The sequence below is a fragment of the Gobio gobio genome, assembly GCF_949357685.1.
Source record: "Gobio gobio genome assembly, chromosome: 11".
Taxonomy (NCBI): Eukaryota; Metazoa; Chordata; class Actinopteri; order Cypriniformes; family Gobionidae; genus Gobio; species Gobio gobio.
In genome coordinates, this window is record NC_137104.1 from 2378014 (window position 1) to 2398360 (window position 20347).

General features: G+C 36.7%; 2 protein-coding genes across 2 annotated transcripts; both read right to left on the minus strand.

The window, feature by feature from the left end:
• Nucleotides 1-1462: 1462 nt before the first annotated feature.
• LOC307134138 (uncharacterized protein) lies at nucleotides 1463-20077 on the minus strand. Its single transcript, XM_079829648.1, has 8 exons — nucleotides 20048-20077; nucleotides 19813-19870; nucleotides 9203-9273; nucleotides 8731-9013; nucleotides 6176-6309; nucleotides 5009-5303; nucleotides 2731-2867; nucleotides 1463-1741 (listed from the first exon to the last, which is right to left on the minus strand). The coding sequence occupies exons 2-8, from the start codon at nucleotides 19824-19826 to the stop codon at nucleotides 1737-1739; spliced, it is 939 nt and encodes a 312-aa protein (XP_079685774.1). The 5' UTR covers nucleotides 19827-19870; nucleotides 20048-20077; the 3' UTR covers nucleotides 1463-1736.
• On the minus strand, nucleotides 9726-12716 carry LOC307134179 (uncharacterized protein; the record flags this gene model as incomplete). The annotated part of the gene is made up of 4 exons (XM_079829714.1): nucleotides 9726-9731; nucleotides 10978-11122; nucleotides 11539-11685; nucleotides 12547-12716. 4 exons carry the CDS (start codon nucleotides 12714-12716, stop codon nucleotides 9726-9728), a joined length of 468 nt encoding a protein of 155 aa, XP_079685840.1.
• Nucleotides 20078-20347: the final 270 nt, after the last annotated feature.

The window sequence follows — 20347 nt, forward strand, 5'->3', positions numbered from 1 at the left end:
GAAATTAATGTACAGGTTTCCAGCCTGAGCTGCAGGGCAAAATCAAATCGCTGGCAGATCAGGCTGGGTTTACCCAGTCTAGGCGATCTCCCCTGTACTTTGGACTCTTCCCCTCAAGTTGAGCCCTCCCAGGTCTCTCTCCTTCAATCACAGGCTTTCTGATGACTCATTATATACAAGAAGTGCATTACTGGCTCGCGAGCTATCAGTCAAAGCACCCATGGTTTTCATTGGATAAAGTCAGTTAATGCCTAGCCAATGCCTTGCCAGCAAAGGTTTGATTGATGGACGTAGTATTATTAAGGTATACACACATCTAATCGCAGCTCGCAGACTCTATGACAGACTGTTTTTATCAACTAAATGAGTTTTTTACACTTTGTAAATTCTGTAAATAGTTGCTTTAGTTTTTGAGTAACTGTATATTCATTATAATTAGCAGTTTATTGCAGATTTATTTGAATGAAAAACTACTCTTTACAATTACAAATATTCTGAAATAAAAGGCCTTTTTGAAAGGACGCCTAGACTTTTCTTGAGATAAAAGCTAACAGAAGCTACATTTTTGAGAGTATCATTCTCAAATTTGAATCAAAACATGATCAGACATTCAGTTTTATATTTAGGTTATTTTCAGGCCCTTAACATTAAAGTCTCAAAGTCTCAAGTGAATTTCAATAAAAAAGTCACTTACATGTATATTTCCCTTGTTTAACTTGTTTCCCATACTTATTTGAGCTATTATGACTCTTGGGTAACAAAATATTAAGTGTCTAGTTTAATACAAGGCCAGATTTATGAATATAGACCATAGGGTTTAAGAGCTGCAAACATTTGGGTGTCGTTTTCAGAAGAATTCTCAAAAATAGGGGCGCAGATTAAGGAGTTAAATAGTTTTAAGAATAATAACCCTGCCCACCAGTTGCAGCATGACTGCTAGAATCACAGTACTGGGCGTTTACCAGCAGATGGCCTCATTGTGATGTGGTTATAAGGACGCACCCGCCCACAGTGGTCGAACTAATGGGTCAAGGCCACGGAGGCTGATCCTTCCCTGAATTGTCCATGAATTGTCCGATTCTGATATACTGTCTAGTAGAGTGTCTGGGTTAGTTTTTTGTTTTGTTAGTTATTTTGGCCAGGCACTCCCCTGACGTTATCAACCCGATTTTCATTATTATTATTTTTGCTATTGGTATTTCTGTTGTGGTTATTGATGCTTTTATGCATTTTTTACTATTTATAACAGAAAAATAAATGTTAAAATTGATTGAATTGGTGGTTGTGTTGTTGATTCTGGGACAGAAATTTGGAAATCCTCGTATCATGTTTTTTTTTTTTTTTTTTTAGAAATTATGTTTGTCTTTACTTTGTTGCCAGCTCCTCAACCCTAGATGGGTAGCTGTAACACTATACCTACTCATCCTCATTGTAAATGATCCAGAAACACACAATACAACATGTGATGCTGTAGTAATTTATTAATAAAGAAAGCAAAGATAAACAAGAGTAAATAAACAAGATAAACAAGAGTAAATACACACCCCTAAGGATCAAACTGGGGTTAAGAATCAGGTGTACTAAAACCATTTCAAACCTTTACTGAATGTGCACTGAAACTGATGATTGTGAAATGAAAACAAAGAAAGAAGTGCAATATTAGTATTGCTCAGAAAACAGTAGTTTGGTATTTTGCTGATAGGATCAGTGGACTGTGGTGTAACATCTCATTCCACTCAATCTGGCAATGAAAACAGAAAAAAATTATTAAGATAACGCAGACATAGTTTAAATAGAACAAATATCTACACACTTCGGGAAGGGGAGGGGGGTTAGGGTGGATCGCCGCAGCATAGTACCGCAATATTTTGTGTGGGGATATTGTATCGATACAAGGGCGGCAAGTATCAATATTTTCAGGAACTGAATTGCAGCTCGTATTGTTCAAAATTGATATGGTCGCAATAGGCTTGCTGCGATTGTCTGTGTGCAGCCGCAAAAACGCACTGTTATTTAGACTTTTCTTATAGTATTAAAAATTATTTAGTTCAGTTACACAAAAAATGGTGCTAAATGGCAGTAAAAGTGTTTCTTGGCTCGTAATCATAGGGGAACATCTTTAAGTGCTGTATAGCACCAATCTTGGTGCTTCAGTGGTTCTTTGGCTGAGGTGCTACATAGCACCGCTGCCTTATACAGAACATGTTAAGATATGGTGCTATATAGAACCAAAAGTGGTTCCCCTATGATTACGACCAATAACCACTTTTAGTGCCATATAGCACCCTTTTTTTAGAGTGTAGAGAACAGAAACTGAACGTGCAGCGTGATCCGAACGAGAGTCGCAGCACAGACCAGCAGCTGAGTCAGATTTCATTCATCACGAGAGTGAGGAGCTGACTGTCATGTCTTGGATTTCAGCGCAAACTGTAAAAGCGACTGTTTAAGTGAGTTTGTCATTGTACGGTTTTGTAGTTAAGAATAACAACGAACCCGCAATTCAACAATGGCCACCCCCGTATTGCTGCTAATTCTAAAGTGAAAGTAAAATCCCCACGGCCATTCATAATGGCCATATTAATATGTTTTTGCAATACTCAGCATATCTCAATTTTTCTTTAAAATCGCAATAACATCGTATTGTGGCTTAAGTATCACAAAACTATTTTATCATGGGTCCTCAATTCCCACCCCTACTGCGCACCATGTCTCTCTCCTTTTATCGCTTACCTGCAAACACCTCAACCTCACACAGTGTGAGATATTCATTGCGCCCAGGTACCAAAATGTTGACGTATCGGCCTTTAATAGCCTTAAACTCAAATTTTTTTGTTGCTCCAGCTGGGATGGACCCGACAGTTGCAGCCCTGTGAAGACACACAGTAACAGAGAAATAGAGATGAACGTATCAAAACGGCATGAAGCATATTAAATATATATTTTTGTCTAAGGAAAGTTTGTATTAAAAGGATTTATTCAAAGTAATTTTATCTTATTTGCTAATTTTCTAACCATTTGTGTTAGTATTAAAGGGATCCCATGGTGTTAAGACATGTGTGGCTTAATATAATATAAATGATGTATCTTACTGAAATATGTCGTAGAAAACCCATAAAACATCTGCGTTAAAAAAAACGATTTTATATTTGGACCAGGAAGCATGGCGTCAGTTTTCATTGTTATGCTGACGATACTCAGCTCTATATTTCTTCACGCCCTGAAGAAACTTACCAATTCACAAGATTAACGGAATGCATAGCTGATATAAAACATTGGATGACCGGTAATTTCCTGCAACTCAATTCAGAAAAAAATGAATTTTTAATTATTGGACAAAAAAGCTCCACAAGTAGTAACCTAGAATACTGTCTAACACTTGATGGCTGCTCTGTCAAGTCCTCGTCGTCAGTGAGGAACCTGGGTGTGCTCTTTGATACCAATCTTTCGTTTGAAAGCCACGTTTCTAGCATCTGTAAAACTGCATTCTATCATCTTAAAAATATATCTAAATTACGGCACATGCTCTCAATGCAAAATGCTGAACAGTTAGTTCATGCGTTCATGACCTCAAGGCTAGATTGCCCTGCTCGCTTAATAAATAAACTCCAGCTGGTCCAAAACGCAGCAGTTCGAGTTCTTACTAGAACCAGGAAGTATGACCATATTAGCCCAGTTCTGTCAACACTGCACTGGCTGCCTATTAAACATCGCATACATTTTAAAATCTTGCTTATTACTTACAAAGCACTAAATGGTTTAGCTCACCAGTACTTGAGCGAGCTCTTAACACATTATACTCCATCACGTCTACTGCGGTCTCAAAATTCTGGCCAGTTGATAATACTGAGAATATCCAAATCAACTGCAGGCGGTCAATCCTTTTCCTATTTAGCTCCGAAACTCTGGAACAGACTTCCTAACATTGTTCGGGAAGCAGACACACTCTGTCAGTTTAAATCTTGACTAAAACACATCTCTTTACTGTGGCATACACATAAAACACTTTTTCAATGAAATGATTGTTAGGCTGCATTAACTAGGTCAGCCGGAACCGGGAACACTTCCCATAACACCTGAAGAATGGCATCTACGCTAATGATAGTCTCTCTGTTTTATCCCGAGGTTTACTGCAGTCAGCCGGATCCGGGCCGTATCCAGATCAGATGGTGGACCTGCGCCCAGAGAAAACCAACACAGGACCCCGAAGGACCCCCCATTTAACTTGAACAGTTAAATACACCCCCCCCCCCCCTTCCCTAAGTGCAATACTCTGACTTTTAATTGCAATCTTCTAAACTCAGGAGATTATTTATATATATATATTCATACTACTCAAATACTGTAAATATGTTCATAATCTGTAAATGTTTAGTCTGACTAAACGTAACTGTGACCATTTTTTATACTATTTTTCATATTTTATTCTTAGAATTTGTATTACTATGTTCTTGTTGTGTTTGTTTTGTATATGTGCACTGGAAGCTTCAGCACCAAGACAAATTCCTTGTGTGTGCAAGCACACTTGGCAATAAAGCTCTTTCTGATTCTGATTCTGATTGTTCAAATATTACAATTAAATAATACTTAAATCGATATGTCATCCTCAATAAGTGTGAATGTGTGAGGGCGTACGCGCGCCGATCTGTTGGTGTGTATGAGTGTTTGTGAGAGAGAGTTTGTGTGCACGTGTTTGTGTGTGTTTTAAATGCAATCACAAAGCAATTAATTGGTTTTATTTAACTCTGAAACAGTTTTTGAGATGTGTTGTGGTAGAAATAGTTGCGGGTAGAGCCAGTGGATTGCAGAGTGCAACCATTCTACGTCATCAACCTAGAACGCAAACAAAATGGCGCCGCCCATGGTCCAAATATAAAATCGATTTTTTAAATAACGTGGATCTTTCATGGGTTTTCTACTACATATTTCAGTAAGAGACAACATTTATATTATATTAAGCCATACAAGTCTTGACACCATGGGATCCCTTTAAGAGAGAGACAATACTTACAGTGCATTACTGTTGCCATTATTGTTCAGGCTGTTGCCGATACGGATCTGAGCACCATTTATCCTCCCTTCACAACAATCTCCACGATTAGTGATGCTAACCCTGGTTACCGCGTAGACTTCCAGCAGGTCAACTCTCCACCAGGGGTTCATGTCCGCATTAGTATGACTGCATGACCATCCATTGAAAATTGAATTCCTGTTGCCATCGACAGCATTTTGAGCAGCTCCTGCTGCAGCTCCTGCTTTTATGTATGTGGAAGACTGGACAGCTCTGGCTCGAAGAGCAAGATTCCCTGTTTAACATAAAATAATAAACAATACCTTATTTTTTTTTTACTTGAATGTGATAAAGTATAAACCCAAAATAATGGAGAAAATAATGCTAAGCTATGTAATCATAAGCTATATAAGCTATAAATGATTATTGCACAGCTATCTGGAATACTTGATTCTGACTGGTCAGTCGTGACATTCAGAGGTCTATAATTTCCTGATAATGAGCGTCATCAATAGCAACGCTGTATAACAGACAGCTCATCCGGTTTCTGAAGCTCTCTCTCGTTTTCATTCAAACACAACTGGTGCCAGCTCTGTTATAGTTAGTGATTGTATTGAAGTACTATTAGTATTAAGAGTACTGTAGTTCTGTCAGGACCACTAAGGTCAAAGATGATTGACAGTTGCATACAGTTTGAATTGGCGGTATGGTTCTGTTCTGGGCAAGAACTGCCTGCACATCCATGCAGCCTTACTGCATTACTGTTTAACTAAACTACTGTCGACTAAAACTAGACTAAAACTAAAAACAATTTATGTGTCTATGTCACAAACGCCAGTGAAGATTCCACCGTCGGCCACCAGAGGTCGAACTCACCAGAGTATTAACCTCCATTTCGGAATAAACTCTATATGAGTTTACATAAACTCTGCTCTCACATACATTCATTGCGAAGTCTTGTTTGCCCGGGCTGCATTTCTGAGCGTTATGCCCTGTGATTATCCTGTCTGTGTTTGACCCTGCCTTGGACTACCGTTTACGACACTGTTCTGCCTTCCCTTGATCTTTGTTTGCCTGGACTTTGATTCTCGTTTGTTTGCAAACAGTTATACACACATTAATAAGTACATAAATTATATCACAGAATTTTCTCTCTCTGTCTATTACCTCTAAACACCTCGACCTCACACAGAGTAAGGATTTTATCATTCCCAGGCAAAAAGATGTTGACATATCGGCCATTAACAGGGTCAAACACAAATGTTTCTGTGCCATCAGGAGCAGTGAGAATAGTTACAGCCCTGCAAATACATGAAGAACAGTGTTAAAATTAAATTCAGAGGCCTCACAACACAATGCATACATCTAACAATTTCAATTAAACTGTATGTATGAGATGGGCATGGCAGTGCAGCACTCACCGGGTGAGTATCACACCGGCCTATTGCCAAACCTTAAGCCCATGGTCAGACCCCTTGTTTCTTCGGGCCGCAGTGCCCTTGGAACAGGTGTCCAGGCATGCTGTTGTTGTCACGGATGCCTCTGCCATGGGCTGGGCCACATACAATGGCCATGCATGGGTTTGGATGGCCCGCACCTGCATTTGCACATCAACTGCCTCGAGTAAGCTACAGTTAGTCCAAAACGCAGCTGCTAGAGTTCTTACTAGGTCAAGAACTAGGTTATATGATCATATAACACCAATTTTATCATCTCTACACTGGTTACCTATTAAGTTCCGTATCAATTACAAAGTATTGCTACTGACCTATAAAGCCCTAAATGGTTTAGCTCCAGTATATTTAACATTTTCTATCGCCCTACAATCCATCGCGCTCTTTAAGATCACTAAACTCGAGGCTTCTGGTCATTCCTAGGATATCTAAGTCCACTAAAAGAGGGAGGGCATTTTCACATTTAGCTCCTAAACTCTGGAATAGTCTTCCTGATATTGTTCGAGGTTCAGACTCGCTGTCCCAGTTTAAAACTAGATTAAAGACGCATCTCTTTAGCCAAGCATTCACATTATAATTAGCTTTTATACTACAGTTAAATCGGATCAAAAGCATTAATATTCTGAACAGCAGCTATGCTAATTATTTCCCATTTGCTTTTCTGTTGTTATCTCGGGACACTAGTTTGTCTCCAGCCTCTCATGGAGACTTCAGTTGCCCCAACACCTGTGATGAGACGACTCGACGCCTGTGAAGAGACGACTCAACGCCAGCGTTGTTATGGCCTAAATTAATACATGATTGATTAACTTTTTTTAACATTTATCTTTAACATTCTCTTTCTAACATTTTTCAATGTACATTTATGAAATGCACTTTCTGCAAAGCTGCTTTGAAACAATGTGTATTGTGAAAAGCGCTGTACAAATACATTTGAATTGAATTGAATTGAATTGAATTAATGCAGTCAAGACCTGCTGGAACTACTTTAGCCATGCATTTCCCTGAAAATAATTGCACACCTTAGAATGTTTGTCAACCAATCAGATTCAAGCATTCAACAGCACCTAAGTTTAACCCTTGTATGGTGTTCGGGTCTGTTGGACCCGTTTTCATTTTTTTATCAAAAGAAAAATGATACGATTAATTATTTTTTCAAACTGAGACTCATTGGCCTTGGCTCATTTTCTGTGAGGAATATATATCAGAACACATTTTCAATCACCACACACTGTACACCCCCCCTACACATTTATATTACACACAGGATGTTCGGGTCCACTGGACCCGGGGCTAATAAAAGTGTGGAAATTGTAGGTCCTGTGTACCTTTACTCTGTCCTCCTCCTGTCAGGGCCTGCTATTAGTGTGTGTATGTTCATGTATATGGTTTATGAGGACACAAATGTGTATAATGACATGGGTATTACAATGTAAACATGGTTTATGACGACATCTGTGTCCTCATACTAAAACATAATAAATGGTGTTTTTTGAAATTCAAAAAATGCCAAAACTTTTCTGTGATTGGTAGGTTTAGGGGTAGGGTTAGTGTAGGGGGATAGATTATACAGTTTGTATATTAGAAAAAACATAATGCCTATGGAGAGTAGCCATACACCACATATCCAAGTGTGTGTGTGTGTGTGTGTGTGTGTGTGTGTGTGTGTGTGTGTGTGTGTGTGTGTGTGTGTGTGTGTGTGTGTGTGTGTGTGTGTGTGTGTGTGCGGTGTGTGTTTTGTGTGTTATGGGTTTGTGTGTGTGTGTGTGTGTGTGTGTGTGTGTGTGTGTGTGCGTGCGTGCATGCATGAGTGTGTGTGTGTGTGTGTGTGTGTGCGTGTGAGAGAGAGATTGTGTGTAAGTGTGACAGAGTGCAAGAGTGAGTTTTGTTTCTACCCCTGCCGTTCCCACACAAGGTTGCAATTCTTAAATGTGATCTAACAAAGGTAAAGAGAAAATATTAACCAAGTATGCTGTTTATATTGCTTGTAATTGGGATGAAGTAAACATCTGTTGAGTATTTTAACATAACATTTTTGATTGTGTTGAATTAAAAACCCCAAAATGCAGCGGGTCCACCAGACCCACGAACACTGGCTGAATAACAAAAATATGAACACCACACAAGGGTTATGTAAAGTGCATCTCCATGGCTGTAGCTCGAGTGGTTGGTTTGTGTAGGAGGTACAATTTTGCCTTGCATTTTATTAAACCAGATTGAACATCATAAATATGGGAAGATTATAGAAAAAATGTAAAAATTTCTTACAGCTCATTGTTGTTTCCATTGTTTTCCAGCTTGTTCCCAATACGAATCTGAGCTCCTCTAAGCCGCTCTTTGCAACAGTCTTGACGGTTAGTGATGGTAACTTTGCTTACACTGTAGACATTTCCAAGATCAACTCTCCACCATGGATTAAACTCCCCTTTAGTGTGAGTGCATGATTGCTTAGAGTAATCTGAGTCTCGTTTTCCATCGACTGCATGTTGAGCATCTCCCTGTGGGTGTCCTAAGGACGACTGCACAGCCACGGCATTAAGAGCAAGATTCCCTGTTCAATATGAAATTAAATCAACAAAAAAAGGATAAGACAGGGTCAAAGCAATACAAATAAATAAATAAATCACAAGTTTTTAATTACCATATTTCACCCTATAATTTTAATAAATTAATCTGTTTGATATGTAATTATACACAATGGTTATAGATTTTTAAATACAGGCATTTTTATGAAACATACCTTTAGATTTAGATTGAGCGACGCACAGCCCAGTACAAAGTGTTAGAAGCAAAATCACACGAACGGCCATCCTGATATAAGACACAACAACACATCACCTCATCTCAGCATATGACGGAATCATTTTCAATTTCTCATCCTCATTTAAACAAAGAAACATATATATTGCTACTGTAATGATAAAATAGTAGAAGAACCCCAAGACTTAAAGTCAGTGTAATGTGACTAACCTGCCTCCGTTCTTCGGCTTTTAAATGCCTTTGCTGAGTTTGCTCTATATTTAACTTTATACTTTTTAATTTTTATTATTATATATTAATATAATATTCATAAAAAATAAGCTGAAAATAAGTGCACGTTTGTGAGGGGTAGATGATATTTAAATGGCCATCAAAGATTGCTAATTATTCATCAAGAGAAATAGGCATTTAAAAAAATATGTAGAGAATTATTCATCATTGTGCAACACAATTTGGACACCACATGACAAGGCAAATTCCACTGCTCGACTTAAAGGGGTACTTCACCGCTGGGAAGATGAATGTGTATTTAAATTGGGTCATGTTGTAGAAATGTGGAATTATTTTAGAAGTTGGTGCCTTCTGAGAAAAGCCAGAAAATGTATTTTTGGCTCATATGGATGAAAGACAACAACTCCCAGAATGCACTTGCTTTGCTGCCCTACGAGGTCACTCCCAAGCCACGCCTACCGGTTACAACTCTTGCCCACTGCGGCACCACCCCACCGTCGATTTGATTTTTTTAGCAATACAATTATTTAGTTTAGTTAGAGAACACTAGAGACACTACAATGAAAAACTGAACGTGTCTTTTCAATACAGCACAAGCCGAACGCAGCATTTCATTCACCACGAGAGCAAACAGCCGACAGACAAGATGATCACGGAATATTTGGTTTCAAAGGTAAATGCACCTATTTAACCCCTTACCAGTCACCCCCACTTTTGGCAAAGGAGTGCAAAATGACATACCCAAAATAAAATTGTTGCTGCTAATGAGTCCTTCTGACTACACACAAATCAAAGGTATCATTTGAAAGCTGACACTTGACAGTTTACCATGAAAGACTCAAAATTACTCTAGAAATTACTAGTAGAGAGATAAATAAGCTCAAACACAATGGACAATTGAAAAAAAAAATTATAACGGTTTATGAACAAGAAAAATACATAAGGCAGAAATATATATGGATCTGGAAACACAAGTAAACTAAAGCCACATGTCTTTTAAATGTACGTTTCAAATTTGAAGTTGATACAAGCCAAAATGACTTTTTTACAAGCATTTAGTTCTGAGTATGTCTAGGCACCTTTCCAAAAAGGCCACTTGGAGACTCCAAAGGGACACTTGGTAACCACCTTTTACCATGAGGTATAACCAGTTTGTTTGATCATTTCAATCTATTTTCTCATTACAACATGACAAAGCTCAATTTATATACTTTCTCTGGTATATTTTTCACCCCTAAATGTTTATAAAAATGCATGTATGTGCATATTTTTTTGTAAAATAATATTTTTTTGAAAGAGCTCCAAAAGGACACCAAAGTGACACTTGGTAACGTATAAGACGTTTAACAAAGTCTTTGTTCACTTCCATTAATTTAAAGGTTTAGAATGATGACATACATTATTTAGCAAATAAAAAGTTTTATTTATGTATATATTGTATACAGCAACAAACATCTGTTCCTTAGTTATTCAACACAGTGATAACCCCCCCCCAAAAAAAAACCCCAAAAAAGGACAATTTACAAAGTACTGAGTTTGTCTCGGTCTTCCTTTCTTTCCTCCTCCCCTGGAACTTCTGGAGGCAGCGAGAGATGTTGCAGCCAGGCAGGGACGTTTTGTCGGTTGTCCAGAGGCCTCTGGTACCCAGTCATCATCTGAAGTTTCCTCACTGTTGAATTACACAAAAAGGATTAGAAATAAACCCATCACAACTGTTTATCTTACACATAGAAAAAACTACAGCAATTTACTCCCATACACACTCTATTGTTGCCCTGATGGCACATTTACATCAGCTTACTGATTTTCTATTCAAATTCAAAGAATCATTCACATACAGTGATCTACCTACATACACACTCTATTGTTGCCCTGATGGCACATTTACACAAGCTTACAAATTTTCTATACAAATTCAAAGGATCTTTCACATACAGTGATCGACCTCCATACCCACTCTGTTGTTTCCCTTCTTGAAACATTTACACTACCAGCTAATGACTCAGACTGTAATCAGACAATAATCATACACCAAAACAGTTTCTTCTCTCAAGAAACATTACTTGCTTCACATTATTTGCTTACCACAAAGTACTGCGCTGTCTCTGTCTTCCTTTCTTTCCTCCTCCCCTGGAATTTCTGGAGGCAGCGAGAGATGTTGCAGCCAGGCAGGAACGTTTTGTCTGTTTTCCAGAGGCCTCTGGTACCCTTTCATCATCTGAAGTTTCCTCACTGTTGAATTACACAAAAAGGATTAGAAATAAACCCAACATAACAGATTATCTTGCACAGAAAATAGCACATATTATTGCATTTTTTCCTCTGACACATTTGGTCTGAACTTTGTCCTGCTTTCTACATACACAACTGTACATACATAAAGTTATATGCTCAAGTACGTTGTACAGGGTTTCTTCTAGAGGTTTACCAATACTCCCATGTCACATTTCGATAAATAGCACAATACTGAACTCACAATACAATATTATTGCGATACTCCAAGGCATATTGTAAAAAGGATAACAAAAAATATACCGAAATGCTAAATTTGGTATTACATTAGGGGTGGATATGAATAGGCTTGGACCTGGTGCTGATAACCAAACGCACAGGACAATGGTGACAACATAGTAAAAACTATTCTGGTGATAATAGCCGAAAAGACTGAATTATTTTGGACAAATATGCTTACACTCTCACCCACTCACTGACTAGATATATTTAAATATTGCTGGTCACTTTTTAGTGGCAACATAAGACTTTTGTCATTATCAGGTCCCACAAATATTCCCCCATTGCATTACTATACATTATATTCAACATTTTATAGTAATTGAATGTAGTACTGACACTAAAACACTGTGAAATTTAACTTTTTCCTCACACTGTCATTTTTATTTTGGGTGAAATATACACAATACAGATTTTCACTATCCACGATACATTGTTACAACTTACATCACTAGCTTCTAACTCAGAACTTGAATAAAAAAGGAATTTTGCGGTACTTGAATGTACTAATAAGCCGTAATAGTGTAGAAACACAAAACTACAAAACAAAGCAACAAAAACGTACTAAATGTAGACACTTACCGATCTAAAACAGGATCGAGACCTTCCAAAAACATTTCCTCTTCTTCAGAGTCGACGCTGGATACAGCACTCTCTTCTGAATATTCCACATTTTCTTCATCACTGCTTCGCAAAAGTTCTTCCAATGCAGCAGCAGGAGAAAATAACTTCTGTCCTCGACGTGGATCCATTGCAGGCGAATGCTAACAGAGCGAGCGCTAGTGAGCAAGTGTAGCAATGGAACCTCTGTGCGTCACGAGGGGCGTGCGTGAGTAATTTTCCAGGATGCAAATGGTTACGCAAACAAAAATACAATGTGATACTCGCGAGATTTATGCTAATCAACACATCGGCGTATTCGTTATTGCATAGACTACATGTTAGATGACAACACAAGACTTTCCCATTGCTGTTTTTTTTTTTTTTACCAAACACATTTGCATGTGGATAATCATGCGTCACCAAAAGTGACTGTCATCTTTCAATCTTTTCTAAAATTGCGTGGCTAGTTTTCATCAGATATCTTCTGGGCGGTTCTCATTCAGTTCCAGACACTCTACTAAATACATTGATACGTTATATTTCATTGAATAATGCGCTTCATGCGTACAGTTCATCAAATAAACAGGACAGCGTCCTCGTGATTAGTAAACTTCAGGAAGTAAACAACAGAAGTTCTATAGCTTTTTTTTACCAGTTTGCTTGTTTTTTGACAAATATTTACTATGGACATCGTACACTGGACTCTTCCCATGGAAAAAAGGTCGAAGTCACCATTATTCTGCCAAACATTACATTTCCAAAGCACAAAAAGGTAAGGGACCTCCCTCTCTTTGTTGTCATATCACATTGTTTAGATTCATACAGAATGACAAAAAAACGTTGCAAAGTTATCTTGATTGTATAATGCTTATACAGATACGAATCTGCAGTCTCTTATCTTTCAAACAATGTACTGGTTGACCTTATTAATTGACAAAATGATATTGTAAACTAGCGATCAATGTAAACACTATCAAACGCGGGGCCGTCGGCGATCTTTGAACACAAAGGGGTTAAGTTAGTTTGTCATTGTACCTTTTTGTTTTTGTGTTTTCATGAACCCACAGTTAAAGCAACCCCCCAAATTGGTGCTAATTTTGAACCGAAACTAAAATGGGCACGGCATTCATTCGTGGTCTCACAGTCATTCACGGTGCGTGTCCAGTCTGGCGCGTTTTCAGTTCATGCCTATGAAAACTTAACTTTAATAGGAATTCATTGAGAACACTCGCTTTCCTCCACACCGTTATGAATGTCGTGCGGCCGTCTGTGTCTTACATTCTGTGAGTGAGATCCCACCCCTATGGGCAGGTTTAAAACATGCAGAAATAGCTCCACTACTGGCTGTAGTCTCTAGCCTCTGGTTGAAAAAGGATCAGATGATGCAAAATGACGATATTTGTGTCATCAGAGGCTTTTCTCCAGATATAAAATACATAAATGACTCGTCTCAGGGGGACATGAGCGGAAGCACGATCATTCAAATATACTACCGGGTTTCTACTGATACAAAGCTTAATGCTAAATCGCTGAAGTAACCCTTTAATCTTGAAAAAGGAGTGAAGGGTTGTTTGAGCTCATTGTGACTTCTCTGAATGTTGGATAAAGTGCGGGTATGACCGATTGTCATGGAAATGTCAGGTAATGACATTATACATACACATTACTCCATGAAAATGTGCAGGGCACAAATTCATGTTTTATTAAAAGTGACTAAAAGTGATTAAACGTTTTAAGTTATTAAAACATCCCCTGCGTATATAACCCCCGTGATACTAAGACATTTTGGTTAGCTAAAACTAAAACCAAAAAGGAAAAAGCAAACATTAAAAGTGCATTTGAAATAAAAAAAAAGTGTACTTTATAATACTGATCCAAATAATTTGTAATTCCTTCTGAAGGATTTGGTAATACTTGAGTCATTACTAGTGGGATTACTATGATCTTCACTTTAGAATGAATCATACATTATGCATTATTCACATTAATTATGAACCTGTATACAGTAGTTCTTAGTAGTGCTCTGGCAGGTGTGAAAAAATAGTAGTTACTGATGAGCAAATAGAGAACTACCACATTCAACTGAGCGCTATTACTTACTATTACTAGTTTGAGTTTCTTGTTAGTTAATAGTTGTCACTAGAGTATTAGTCGAGCATTACTCTTTTTACCTGTGTAGTTATTCATTATTGACGGAGCTACTGTACTCTTTTTATCTGTGTAGTTATTCATTAATGATGAAGCTACTGTACTCTTTTTTCCTATGTAGTTATTCATTAATGATGAAGCTACTGTACTCTTTTTTCCTGTGTAGTTATTCATTAATGATGAAGCTACTGTACTCTTTTTTCCTGTGTAGTTATTCATTATTGACGGAGCTACTGTACTCTTTTTTCCTGTGTAGTTATTCATTAATGATGAAGCTACTGTACTCTTTTTTCCTGTGTAGTTATTCATTAATGATGAAGCTACTGTACTCTTTTTTCCTGTGTAGTTATTCATCATTGACGGAGCTACTGTACTCTTTTTTCCTGTGTAGTTATTCATCATTGACGGAGCTACTGTACTCTTTTTTCCTGTGTAGTTATTCATCATTGACGGAGCTACTGTACTCTTTTTTCCTGTGTAGTTATTCATTATTGACGGAGCTACTGTACTCTTTTTTCCTGTGTAGTTATTCATTAATGACGGAGCTACTGTACTCTTTTTTCCTGTGTAGTTATTCATCATTGACGGAGCTACTGTACTCTTTTTTCCTGTGTAGTTATTCATCATTGACGGAGCTACTGTACTCTTTTTTCCTGTGTAGTTATTCATCATTGACGGAGCTACTGTACTCTTTTTTCCTGTGTAGTTATTCATTAATGATGAAGCTACTGTACTCTTTTTTCCTGTGTAGTTATTCATTAATGACGGAGCTACTGTACTCTTTTTTCCTGTGTAGTTATTCATTAATGACGAAGCTACTGTACTCTTTTTTCCTATGTAGTTATTCAATATTGACGGAGCTACTGTACTCTTTTTTCCTGTGTAGTTATTCAATATTGACGGAGCTACTGTACTCTTTTTTCCTGTGTAGTTATTCAATATTGACGGAGCTACTGTACTCTTTTTTCCTATGTAGTTATTCATTAATGACGGAGCTACTGTACTCTTTTTTCCTGTGTAGTTATTCATTAATGACGGAGCTACTGTACTCTTTTTTCCTGTGTAGTTATTCATTAATGACGAAGCTACTGTACTCTTTTTTCCTATGTAGTTATTCAATATTGACGGAGCTACTGTACTCTTTTTTCCTGTGTAGTTATTCAATATTGACGGAGCTACTGTACTCTTTTTTCCTATGTAGTTATTCATTAATGACGGAGCTACTGTACTCTTTTTTCCTGTGTAGTTATTCATTAATGATGAAGCTACTGTACTCTTTTTTCCTGTGTAGTTATTCATTAATGACAGTGCTACTGTACTCTTTTTTCCTGTGTAGTTATTCATTAATGACGAAGCTACTGTACTCTTTTTTCCTGTGTAGTTATTCATTAATGACAGTGCTACTGTACTCTTTTTTCCTGTGTAGTTATTCATTAATGACGAAGCTACTGTACTCTTTTTTCCTGTGTAGTTATTCATTAATGACAGTGCTACTGTACTCTTTTTTCCTGTGTAGTTATTCATTAATGACGAAGCTACTGTACTCTTTTTTCCTGTGTAGTTATTCATTAATGATGAAGCTACTGTACTCTTTTTTCCTGTGTAGTTATTCATTAATGACGGAGCTACTGTACTCTTTTTTCCTGTGTAGATATTCATTAATGACAGTGCTACTGTACTCTTTTTACCTGTGTAGTTATTCATTATTGACGGAGCTACTGTACTCTTTTTTCCTGTGTAGTTATTCATTAATGATGAAGCTACTGTACTCTTTTTTCCTGTGTAGTTATTCATTAATGACGAAGCTACTGTACTCTTTTTTCCTGTGTAGTTATTCATTAATGACGGAGCTACTGTACTCTTTTTTCCTGTGTAGTTATTCATTAATGACGAAGCTACTGTACTCTTTTTTCCTGTGTAGTTATTCATTATTGATGGAGCTACTGTACTCTTTTTACCTGTGTAGTTATTCATTATTGATGGAGCTACTGTACTCTTTTTACCTGTGTAGTTATTCATTAATGACGAAGCTACTGTACTCTTTTTTCCTGTGTAGTTATTCATTAATGACGAAGCTACTGTACTCTTTTTTCCTATGTAGTTATTCATTAATGACGAAGCTACTGTACTCTTTTTTCCTGTGTAGTTATTCATTAATGACGGAGCTACTGTACTCTTTTTTCCTGTGTAGTTATTCATTAATGACGAAGCTACTGTACTCTTTTTTCCTATGTAGTTATTCATTAATGACGGAGCTACTGTACTCTTTTTTCCTATGTAGTTATTCATTAATGACAGTGCTACTGTACTCTTTTTTCCTGTGTAGTTATTCATTAATGATGAAGCTACTGTACTCTTTTTTCCTGTGTAGTTATTCATTAATGATGAAGCTACTGTACTCTTTTTTCCTATGTAGTTATTCATTAATGACGAAGCTACTGTACTCTTTTTTCCTATGTAGTTATTCATTAATGACAGTGCTACTGTACTCTTTTTTCCTGTGTAGTTATTCATTAATGACGGAGCTACTGTACTCTTTTTTCCTGTGTAGTTATTCATTAATGATGAAGCTACTGTACTCTTTTTTCCTGTGTAGTTATTCATTAATGACGGAGCTACTGTACTCTTTTTTCCTGTGTAGTTATTCATTAATGATGAAGCTACTGTACTCTTTTTTCCTGTGTAGTTATTCATTATTGATGGAGCTACTGTACTCTTTTTTCCTGTGTAGTTATTCATTAATGACGGAGCTACTGTATATTTTTTCCTGTGTAGTTATTCATTAATGACGGAGCTACTGTACTCTTTTTTCCTGTGTAGTTATTCATTAATGACGAAGCTACTGTACTCTTTTTTCCTGTGTAGTTATTCATTAATGACGGAGCTACTGTATATTTTTTCCTGTGTAGTTATTCATTAATGACGAAGCTACTGTACGCTTTTTTCCTGTGTAGTTATTCAATATTGACGGAGCTACTGTACTCTTTTTTCCTGTGTAGTTATTCAATATTGACGGAGCTACTGTACTCTTTTTTCCTGTGTAGTTATTCAATATTGACGGAGCTACTGTACTCTTTTTTCCTATGTAGTTATTCATTAATGACGAAGCTACTGTACTCTTTTTTCCTGTGTAGTTATTCAATATTGACGGAGCTACTGTACTCTTTTTTCCTGTGTAGTTATTCAATATTGACGGAGCTACTGTACTCTTTTTTCCTGTGTAGTTATTCAATATTGACGGAGCTACTGTACTCTTTTTTCCTATGTAGTTATTCATTAATGACGAAGCTACTGTACTCTTTTTTCCTGTGTAGTTATTCATTAATGACGGAGCTACTGTACTCTTTTTTCCTGTGTAGTTATTCATTAATGACAGTGCTACTGTACTCTTTTTTCCTGTGTAGTTATTCATTAATGATGAAGCTACTGTATTCTTTTTTCCGGTGTAGTTATTCATTAATGATGAAGCTACTGTACTCTTTTTTCCTGTGTAGTTATTCATTATTGATGGAGCTACTGTACTCTTTTTTCCTGTGTAGTTATTCAATATTGACGGAGCTACTGTACTCTTTTTTCCTGTGTAGTTATTCAATATTGACGGAGCTACTGTACTCTTTTTTCCTGTGTAGTTATTCAATATTGACGGAGCTACTGTACTCTTTTTTCCTATGTAGTTATTCATTAATGACGAAGCTACTGTACTCTTTTTTCCTATGTAGTTATTCATTAATGACAGTGCTACTGTACTCTTTTTTCCTGTGTAGTTATTCATTAATGACGGAGCTACTGTACTCTTTTTTCCTGTGTAGTTATTCATTAATGACGGAGCTACTGTACTCTTTTTTCCTGTGTAGTTATTCATTAATGATGAAGCTACTGTATTCTTTTTTCCGGTGTAGTTATTCATTAATGATGAAGCTACTGTACTCTTTTTTCCTGTGTAGTTATTCATTATTGATGGAGCTACTGTACTCTTTTTTCCTGTGTAGTTATTCATTAATGACGGAGCTACTGTACTCTTTTTTCCTGTGTAGTTATTCATTAATGACAGTGCTACTGTACTCTTTTTTCCTGTGTAGTTATTCATTAATGACAGAGCTACTGAACTCTTTTTTCCTGTGTAGTTATTCATTAATGACAGTGCTACTGTACTCTTTTTTCCTGTGTAGTTATTCATTAATGACGGAGCTACTGCACTCTTTTTACCTGTGTAGTTATTCATTATTGACGGAGCTTCTGTACTCTTTTTACCTGTGTAGTTATTCATTAATGACGATGCTACTGTACTCTTTTTTCCTGTGTAGTTATTCATTAATGACAGTGCTACTGTACTCTTTTTTCCTGTGTAGTTATTCATTAATGACAGAGCTACTGAACTCTTTTTTCCTGTGTAGTTATTCATTAATGACAGTGCTACTGTACTCTTTTTTCCTGTGTAGTTATTCATTAATGACAGTGCTACTGTACTCTTTTTTCCTGTGTAGTTATTCATTAATGACGAAGCTACTGTACTCTTTTTTCCTGTGTAGTTATTCATTAATGACAGTGCTACTGTACTCTTTTTTCCTGTGTAGTTATTCATTAATGACAGAGCTACTGAACTCTTTTTTCCTGTGTAGTTATTCATTAATGACAGTGCTACTGTACTCTTTTTACCTGTATAGTTATTCATTATTGACGGAGCTACTGTACTCTTTTTACCTGTGTAGTTATTCATTAATGACGAAGCTACTGTACTCTTTTTTCCTATGTAGTTATTCATTAATGACGAAGCTACTGTACTCTTTTTTCCTGTGTAGTTATTCATTAATGACGAAGCTACTGTACTCTTTTTTCCTGTGTAGTTATTCATTAATGACGAAGCTACTGTACTCTTTTTTCCTGTGTAGTTATTCATTAATGACGAAGCTACTGTACTCTTTTTAACGGAACGCTGTGTTACAAGATTGGTTTAAAGTTTTTGTTCCAAGAGTTTTGCAAATTTATAATGAAAGTGATACCAAATTGATCTAAAACTGTATTCAATCAATTACTTTTTTCCCATTCAAATTATAATTTTAGCCTGGTGTAGAAATTGCATAAACATTCATCACTCACCTGGAATTCATCATTGTATCAACCTCACAGAAGACCTTCACAATTCAGCAGTTATCTGCTTTTAATCAAAATAACACATTTTTATATACATAAATGGCATTATTAATATTTGTATATAAACAATTACTATATTTATTATTTATCCAATATATTATTCAGATGAGGAATATTATGCCTCCTAAACATTTCAAACCAAAATGTGCCATTAAACCTAGATATGAATATTAATACTCACCAGCAGTCTATGAAGAGCATCTAGTTGAATAATATTGCGCTCAGAAATTATGCTCTATTTATAGTTGAATTAAGGTCCTCCTAACCAAATAAGTCTTATCTTATATCTGAATAAATAACAAAGGCAGATCAGGTGATTATTTTGTTATGCTGGTTGAAAGTCAATTCACACCCTGATAGTAAACACTAAGTAAAGTGGCCTAAATGTATTTACATGTATATAATTTGTCTGTGGAAGGTGTAGGACCAAAACATGTTCATTCAATTCAGTCTGAATGCAATGATTCGATGTCCTACCTGC